The sequence below is a fragment of the Oncorhynchus nerka genome, linkage group LG10, assembly GCF_034236695.1.
Source record: "Oncorhynchus nerka isolate Pitt River linkage group LG10, Oner_Uvic_2.0, whole genome shotgun sequence".
Taxonomy (NCBI): domain Eukaryota; kingdom Metazoa; phylum Chordata; class Actinopteri; order Salmoniformes; family Salmonidae; genus Oncorhynchus; species Oncorhynchus nerka.
Window position 1 is genome coordinate 95,489,555 of NC_088405.1, and position 9,751 is coordinate 95,499,305.

A 9,751-nucleotide genomic window follows, 5' to 3' on the forward strand; every position below is an offset into this window, starting at 1 on the left:
TGTTTTCCCCATTTCAAACATTGACAAAGCAGGGGGCAGTCGAGTCAAAAGTAGAAGTGGTCTTTTTCAGCAACTCAGGCTACGACATGGCAGCATAACTATAAAGATTACAGCATCACAAATGTACACGTGTGGCTAAAATGCAGGTTGTTTGTGTAGACCCTCGCCCTGCTTGTGCCTACTACATTACCCTTAGTTAAAACATACAGAGAAGGTTGAGGCCTACTGGGGGGGTGAAAGTATACATTGGCTAAATATAAACCTTCCATAACAAGACAAGCTAACAATAACAAGACAAGCTAACAATAAGACAAGCTAACAATAAGACAAGCTTACAACAAGACAAGCTAACAATAAGACAAGCTAACAATAAGACAAGCTAACAATAAGACAAGCTAACAATAAGACAAGCTAACAATAAGACAAGCTAACAATAACAAGACAAGCTAACAATAACAAGACAAGCTAACAATAACAAGACAAGCTAACAATAACAAGACAAGCTTACAACAAGACAAGCTAACAATAAGACAAGCTAACAATAACAAGACAAGCTTACAACAAGACAAGCTAACAATAAGACAAGCTAACAATAACAAGACAAGCTTACAACAAGACAAGCTAACAATAACAAGACAAGCTTACAACAAGACAAGCTAACAATAAGACAAGCTAACAATAACAAGACAAGCTTACAACAAGACAAGCTAACAATAACAAGACAAGCTTACAACAAGACAAGCTAACAATTTAATTATTGTATCAAAATAGTTGAATGTTTTTTCTTTTCTTTTTTTTTCTTTTTGCAATGATCACTGTTCTGGCTTTCAAGTCTCTTTGAAAATGCACTTTTTGCTTTATAATTTCTTTACCTTGCATAATGCACATCCAGTAATGTTTTTATTTTACTTCTTATTTAACTAGGCAAGTCAGTTAAGAACAAATTGTTATTGACATTGATGGCCTACCAAAAGGCCTCCTGCGGGGACAGGGGCCTGGGATTAAAAATATATCCACTACCGGTCTCAAGTTTTAGAACACCTACTCATTCAATGGGTTTTCTTTTCTTTTTTACTATTTTCTACATTGTAGAATAACAGTGAATATATCAAAACTATGAAATAACACATATGGATTCATGTAGTAACCAAAAAAGTGTTAATAAACAAATCAAAATATATTTAAAATGGGATTTTCTTCAAAGTAGCCACCCTTTGCACGCTTTTGGCATTCTCTCAACCAGCTTCACCTGGAATGCTTTTCCAACAGTCTCGAAGGAGTTCCCAAATATGCTGAGCACTTGTTGGCTGCTTTTCCTTCACTCTGCTGTCCGACATATCCCAAACCATCTCGATTTGGTAGAAGTCGGGGGATTGTGGAGGCCAAGTCATTTGATGCAGCACTCCGTCAATCTCCTTATTGGTCAAATAGCCCCTATACAGCCTGGAGGTGTGTTGAGTCATTGTCTTGTTGAAAAACAAATGATAGTCCCACTAAGCCCAAACCAGATGGAAAGGTGTATCGCTGCAGAATACTGTGGTATTCATGCTGGTTAAGTGTGCCTTGAATTCTAAATAAATCACAGACCGTATCACCAGCAAAGCACCATCACACCTCCTCCATGCTTCACGGTGGGAACCACACATACAGAGATCATCCATTCACCTACTCTGTGTCTCACAAAGACACGGCGGTTGGAAACAAAAATCTCAAATTTAGACTCATCAGACCAAAGGACAGATTTCCACCGGTCTAATGTCCATTGTTCGTGTTTCTTGGCTCAAGCAAGTCTGTTCTTCTCATTGATGTCCCTTAGTAGTGGTTTCTTTACAGCAATTTGACCATGAAGGCCTGATTCACACAGTCTCCTCTGAACAGTTGATGTTGAGATATCTGTTACTTGAACTCTAAAGCATTTATTTGGCCTGCAATTTCTGAGGCTGGTAACTCTAATGAACTTATCCTCAGCAGCAGAGGTAACTCTGGGTCTTCCTTTCCTGTGGCGGTCTTCATGAGAAACAGTTTCTTCATAGCGCTTGATGGTTTTTTCAGACTGCACTTGAATAAACTTTCAAACTTCTTGATATTTTCCGTATACTGACCTTCATGTCTTTAAGTAATGATGGACTGTAATTTCTCTTTGCTTATTTGAGCTGTTGCTTGCTATAATATGAGAGAAAATAACAGCTTTTACCAAATAGGGCTATCTTCTGTATACCACCCCTACCTTGTCACAACACAACTGATTGGCTCAAACGCATTAAGAAGGAAATGCATTCCACAAATTAACTTTTAACGAGGCACACCTGTTAATTGAAATGCATTCCAGGTGACTACCTCATCAAGCTGGTTGAGAGAATACCAAGTGTGTGCAAAGCTGTCAAGGCAAAAGGTGGCTACTTTGAAGAATATAAAATATATTTTGATTTGTTTAACACTTTTTTTTTTTTTTTTTTTTTTCAATATGTTATTTTATAGTTTTGATGTCTTCACTATTATTCTACAATGTAGTAAAAAAAATATATAGAAAAACCCTTGAATGAGTACGTGTTCTAAAACTTTGGACTGTGTAGATGGGATAGTTGTGACAGAACACACCACGACAAGAGAACACTACATAGAGACCTAAGACAACAACATAGCAATGCAGCAACACAACATGGTACAAACATTATTGGGCACAGACAACAGCACAAAGGGCAAGAAGGTAGAGACAATACATCACTCAAAGCAGCCACAGCTGTCAGTAAGAGTGTCCACGATTTGAGTCTTTTGAATGAAGAGATGGAGATAAAACTGTCCAGTTTGAGTGTTTGTTGCAGCTCGTTCCAGTCGCTAGCTGCAGCGAACTGAAAAGAGGAGCGACCCAGAGATGTGTGTGCTTTGGGGACCTTTAACAGAATGTGACTGGCAGAACGGGTGGAGGTTGAGGGCTACAGTAGGTTTTTCAGATAGGGGGGGGGATAATAATAACCAAATTCTTCTAGTATAACTAATTTAGCCCTGGTCTCATAAACACTCTCAAGCCCACGTGCTAGTGAGTAGCCAGCTGAACTTTGATTTAAGTCTATTTGCTCGCTAACGAGGCAGAACTGTTGAACTGTTGTGAGTACACATTCCTGTCTGTTTTTCGATCCCCTTGGCCTTTAAAACTTTTGTTTTTTAAATGTTTAAATCAAATGGCCTACCTAGATAAGATGATGCTCATTTAATGAGAATGATTTGCCAATTCCTTTATAACAATGCGCATGTTTATGCTCATTGCACATTTAGAAAAACACAGACTAGAAACACAACGAGTGTTTGTCTAAAATACGGTACGTGGTATTTTCCACAATCATGCTCATTGATGATCTCGTTTTAGTTTAGGTTTACTCTGTTCTACATTTTGGGACATAAAAAGGGTAGAAATGTTATTTTCTCGTCTTTTTACAGTAAAGTAATGTCTAAGCATTTCGGTGTCCATATGATTTTTATTAATATTTTTAATAGCTAGTTTAAGCAGCTTGTCAGGGAATAAGTTAGTCTTCAGTCGTTGTGAGTGGCAAGGGGAGGGGCTTTGGTGTGGGAAGATGTACAGGGGGAGGGGCTTTGGTGTGGGAAGATGTACAGGGGGAGGGGCTTTGGTGTAGGAAGATGCACAGGAGGGGCTTGGTGTCTGTGAAATGGGAAGATGCACAGGAGGAGGGGCTTGGTGTCTGTGAAATGGGAAGATGCACAGGAGGAGGGGCTTGGTGTCTGTGAAATGGGAAGATGCACAGGAGGGGCTTGGTGTCTGTGAAATGGGAAGATGCACAGGAGGAGGGGCTTGGTGTCTGTGAAATGGGAAGATGCACAGGAGGAGGGGCTTGGTGTCTGTGAATGGGAAGATGCACAGGAGGAGGGGCTAGGTGTCTGTGAATGGGAAGATGCACAGGAGGAGGGGCTTGGTGTCTGTGAAATGGGAAGATGCACAGGAGGAGGGGCTTGGTGTCTGTGAAATGGGAAGATGCACAGAAGGAGGGGAAATGGGAAGATGCACAGGAGGAGGGGCTTGGTGTCTTTGAAATGGGAAGATGCACAGGAGGAGGGGCTTGGTGTCTTGAAATGGGAAGATGCACAGGAGGAGGGGCTTGGTGTCTGTGAAATGGGAAGATGCACAGGTGACGAAACCAAAAAGACACGGAACATTCATTATTTTTATTTACAAAAAAATGTGATTCTCGGCGATACAGGCATTTGGGACATTTGTTTTAGCGTGTTCATTTGAATGAATTCTATATATCGCCCAGCCCTAGCTCTTAACACACCTGATTTAATCAGTCTTCCATTTTGACTACCGCACGCAATTAGTTCTATCAGCCATCTTACTGCTGGGTTGGAACAAAAGCCAGAACTCAGTGTGGCCTTCCAGGATCTCGGTTGCCCACTATGGGTGTTAGATGACTGTTCCTTTAGTCTGCTTGATCACCACACAAGGCAGATTGTTGATAAAATAATAATAATCCTGCTCTGTGTTGCAGGTACGGTCTGGAGTGTCTGTTCAGGTACTATAGCTACGGACTAGAGAGGAAATTCAGACCAGACATCTTCAAAGACTTCCAGGAGGAGACCATGAAAGACTACGAAGCTGGTGAGAGGTCGCCTAGGGAACGCCCAACTGTACACATTCTCAGCGTGCAGTCACTCTCCGTACTATGCTTCCAAAAAGGAGTGCATTTCTACATCCCAAGTGGCACCCTATTCCCCATAAAGTGGGCCACTTTTGACCCAGAGCCTTACATAGGGATTAGGTTACCATTTTGAGACTTATCCTTAATGACGTTAGCCCCCTTAATTAACACTGTCCCGTCCTTTTTTTTTGTGTGTGTGTGTGTGTGTGTCCCTGTCTCTCACAGGCCAGCTGTATGGACTAGAAAAGTTTTGGGCGTTTCTTAAATACTCCAAAAACAAGAACATGGAGATCGACCCCAAGCTGCAGGAGTGCCTGAGCAAGTTCAAGCGTCTTGAAGATTTCAGAATCGATGTAAGTAGAGAAATCTGTGAAAGAATTATTTTTTTTTTTTCAATACAATAACTTTTTACTACTTGGGAAATTAGAAATATTCATTATAAATGTTGATGAAAATACAAGTGTAAAAACAGAATTAGAGATATACTTCTCCTTAATGCAACCGCTGTGTCAGATTTCAAAAAAACTTTATGGAAAAAGCAAACCATGCAATAATCTAAGTACAGTTTTCAGACAACAAAGTAGCCAAAAAGATATCCGCCATATTGGGTAGTCAACAGAAGTCAGAAATAGCATTATAAATATTCACTTACCTTTGATGATCTTCATCAGAATGCACTCCCAGGAATCCCAGTTCCACATTAAATGTTTGATTTAGTTGGACAATGTCCATCATTTATGTCCAAAGAGCTACTTTTGTTAGCACATTTGGTAAACAAATCCAAAGTCGGGAAGCGCGTTCTCTAGTTGCAGACGAAATGTCAAAAACGTCCGTTACTGTCTGTAGAGAATCATGTCAAACGATGTATGGAATCAATCTTTAGGATGTTTTTAACATGAAACGTCAATAATGGAATAACCTTTGATGAACCCGAGAATAACCTTTCCGACCGGAGAATTCCTATATCTGTAAAAAAGCAATGGAACGAGAGATACCTCATGGTGACACAATTTCCCTAGTTAAAAGAAATTCATGTTAGCAGGCAATATTAACTAAATATGCAGGTTTAAAAATATATACTTGTGTATTGATTTTAAGAAAGGCGTTGATGTTTATGGTTAGGTACACATTGGTGTAAAGACAGTGCTTTTTTCGCGAATGCGCTTGTTAAATCACCCGTTTGGCGAAGTAGGCTGTGATTCAATGATAAATTAACAGGCACCGCATCGATTATATGCAACGGAGGACAAGCTAGATAAACTAGTAATATCATCAACCATGTGTAGTTAACTAGGGATTATGTTAAGATTGATCGTTTTTTTAATGAGATGCGTTTAATGCTAGCTAGCACCTTACCGTGGCACCTTGCTGCACTCACATAACAGGTAGTCAGCCTGCCACGCAGTCTCCTCGTAGAGGCAATATCATCAGCCATGATCAGTGTCCAAAAATGGCGATTACCGATTGTTATGAAAACTTGAAATCGGCCATTCCGATTAATTTGTCGACCTCTACTTCATTGTTGGGGTCGGCAGGTAGTCTAGTGGTTAGTGCGTTGGTAAAATAACTGAAAGATTAGGTTGGATTGAATCCCCGAGCGGACAAATATAAAATCTGCCATTCTGCTCCTGAGCAAAGCAACCCACTGTTCCCCGGCCGTCATTGTAAATAAGAATGTATTTTTAACTGACTTGCCTAGTTAAATAATACTTTCTTTTTTTTAAACTTAGGCTCAAGAAGCTTTTGGGAATCTGGGCCGTGGTAATTTAACTAGTTCATTTTAAACATTTGGGGGCACAGAAGATGAACGCAATGAATTAATGACACATTTCTTGCATGTCCTCGGTCCCAAACCTGACATTTGGAGACATTGTCTACGTAATGCATCTCAATAGGAAAATGGTACTCATACACAATGTAGGAACCTAATATTCCACAAATGACTTGGTCATTTCAATGACAGGTGTTCGTATCAAATTTGAGCTTTTATAATAAACTATTATATTTAGTGTTACATATTCACTTCTAAGGCACAACATGTGTTTGGAAAGTAGCTAGAATTGAATATATTTTATTTTCTGGTGTTCATAAATTTCATGTGGTGCTCCTAACCTTTTTAAGTGGGAGCACCAGTGCTACCAATTTTTTTTGTTGTTGGTAATGATCATTTAGAGCGTTGGCTTTCATACTCGTTTGACAAGGCTTTTATCAGAGTGCTATCATGCTCCGTCAGGCTTTTGTAGGGTAGGTTCAAGGTACTGTGCAAGTGGGTTTGTTAAACATTAACAAAATGGCAACCATTGCTGCAAGACTCGTCTCTTGGCTGCCCTGTTCACCCTGTGGTTTTGGACTCCACCTCAAATGGCACGTAGGACTCTGGTCAAAGTTGTGCACTAGAGGGAATACCGTGTAATTTGGTGACGCATGCTTTTGTTACAGAACGTTCTGTTAAGAATGTCTGTGGGGCCCCAGTCAATCCCAAATCTCACCTTTGTCCTTCCTTTCAGCCCCCGATGGAGGAGGGGGGTCGCAAGAGACACTCATCCAGTGGAGACGGTCGTCGCCGCCACCCCTCCCAGGGTTCCAGCCGCCCCCACAGCCAAACTGGCTTTGGCCCGGCCCCGATCGCCCTGATCGCCCAGGCCCCCGCCAAGGATGATGCCAAAAACAGCAGCCAGAGCCAGCGACCCTCGGCCCAGGCCTCGGCTACCACCGCATCAGACACCAAGCCACCAAAGTAAACCCCGGACAACCCGCGGATCAACTCAACGTCATCAAATCCTTTTCTGCAACACAAGGGGGTCCAATGGTTCACGCAAAGCATGAGAGAATGACTCTGATGAATGTCTCGTGATTGAAATAAATCAAGGCTCTTCCATTTTTAATTTCTTTTGTTTGAAACAGAGTTTTGTCTTGTTGGAGACAAGACAAGACTATTGAAGGAATGGATGAAGTGTTCCATTGTATTTTTTTTTAAAGTTTTTTTTTGCAAACCTTAGCAGCATATATTCTCCTGGTGGTTACAATGTGGGAATGAAGGTTTTTTTTGAGCACGTTTGATGGCAACTGCAAACCTTGTGGCCCCCTTTCTATCGTTGGACCTCCTTTCCATTTGACACTCATCTGTTGGCTGACAGATGAGTGATTCTTCAAGATCTGATCTTTTTTTTTCTTCTTTCTATGGGGTGAGTGGTGGATTGGAAACTGATACTTTTGAGAGAAAAAAATTAAGGAAAACAATATTTGACTTGTTTTGGGCTGGAGGGAAGATCAAAATCAAGAAGAAACCAAATGATTAAAATAAAAGACTTGTACCAGTCCCTCAGTATGAGCAAGATCGTTGAAAGTTGCCTTATTTTAATGGTTTTTCTGCTTAATTTGTGCCCGCCACCTTAATGTCGATTGTACAACATTGATAATTGCAAATATGCAACATCGGTCATCACCTACAGTAGTGGCCACTCAGTGACACCCTCCCCCCGCCTGCCAAACAGCACCCCTCTGAACTGTCTTCCAAGTGTCATATGGTCTGTTACAAAGCCTCCCCCACCCCTCGGTGTGTTTGCAATTTGTGGCTCTTTGTGCTAAAATGCTTTGCTGGGGGTGGGGGGTACACCCACCCCTAACCCCCCCCAAATCACCAGCCTCCCAAGGACCGTCTGCGTCCAGCCATCGATCTGTTCATCCTATCATCCATCCGTTGGACACCATTCAGGCTACAGGACTGGAATCACCAATCCGGATGACTTGACGACAGAGGAAAGGCTCTCAGTCCCAGTAGATCTGGCATGCTGCGGCAGGTGCTTTAGGTGTGTGGTGGGCTTTGTTTTGGGGGGTGGAGGGGGGTGTAATGGCCTGCTTTCCAGGGCAAGACAAGGCTTCAGTCTGCAGCTTGGCATGGCCTATACCCCCGCATCCCACCACCACCACTCACACACACACACACACACCAGTGTTTCTTCCAGAGAGTGGTGGCTCTACTCTGTTCTTCTGGAGAACTGTAACCAATGGACAGGCTATGTATCACCTCTGACCCCAAACAACCTGTTATATTCCCCTACAACCAGTCAGATCCAACTATAATAATCTAGTTTAGATAACTTAATCTTTATCCGACATGAGTACTGATGATATCAAATAGATGAGTTTTTTTTTTTTTTTTTTTTGTCCACTAAATGTAAATGTGAATTGGACAGATGAAGAGAAATTACACCTCCCGGCTACTTGTTTTATTGTTTATAGAACAGATTATATATTCATTCGCCTTACATGTGTACGTACTTCAATCTCATCTCTTATTGCTTTTTAATTTGCTGTGTTTCAAGCTAGGGTATGTCTCTGTATTGAATGTGTGTTTGAAACCTCTGGACTTTCAAGAAATGGGAAGATTTAGTGTAGTACAAATAAAGGGAAATTTACATTAGGGCATCAACTGACATTCAATTCAACAACAGACATTACAAATTTCCAGGAAGTAGAGTTCAACTTCAAATCAAAGTTAATTTGCAAAATTTTATTTTGATGAATTTTGTTGACAAATTGTGTGATGTGAATCGCTGGTGTGTTCACGCAAACAGCAATTTAGAACGAATTGTATCATGAGTTAATGTTGGTGGTTGAATAGTCCCCCTAACTAGTTATTGATCAGGGACGTACAATGGTCCTCTTTTTTTAGTTAAATATAAATTAGCGTAAATAACAGTTAAACTATACCGTCTGCAAGAGGGGAAATGGGGTGATTCAGATTCACTGGTGGTTCCCCCTGTGTTAGAATGTCCAGTTGTCTTCATGTTTTGTTTTTTGTTTCAAATGATATCTTTATTAACCCGCCCCGCTATTGTTGAACAATTTACAAGAGTTTTTAGCAAGAATTAGCTATGTTTTTTAGCTTTTATTTTTTTTTTTTCTGTTTTGTTGTGGGCTTTAGTTCAATGGAGCTGCGGGGTCAATTCAGGAGGCTGATATGAATCACTCAAGAAATCATTTACTCGAGGAATAAAGACGAGAGAGAAAAAAAGACAAAAAGTCCCAACCATTTCCCAACCCAGTTAATCCTCTGAGAGGATGTGGTGTGTCACCAGGGGGCGCCCTTCCAGACA

At 41.0% G+C, this 9,751-nt stretch overlaps 1 protein-coding gene across 6 annotated transcripts in view; it reads left to right on the forward strand.

Moving 5' to 3' along the window:
* The window catches only part of larp1 (La ribonucleoprotein 1, translational regulator), a 62,895-nt gene extending 54,908 nt beyond the window's left edge, over positions 1 to 7,987 (forward strand). For all 6 annotated transcript variants that reach the window (XM_065023968.1, XM_065023970.1, XM_065023971.1 and 3 more), the window contains 3 exons: positions 4,503 to 4,612; positions 4,878 to 5,005; positions 7,160 to 7,987. In XM_065023968.1, coding sequence (XP_064880040.1) covers positions 4,503 to 4,612; positions 4,878 to 5,005; positions 7,160 to 7,393 — 472 coding nt within the window. In that variant the 3' untranslated portion in view covers positions 7,394 to 7,987. The remainder of the gene's footprint in view (positions 1 to 4,502; positions 4,613 to 4,877; positions 5,006 to 7,159) is intronic.
* The last annotated feature ends 1,764 nt before the right edge of the window (positions 7,988 to 9,751 follow it).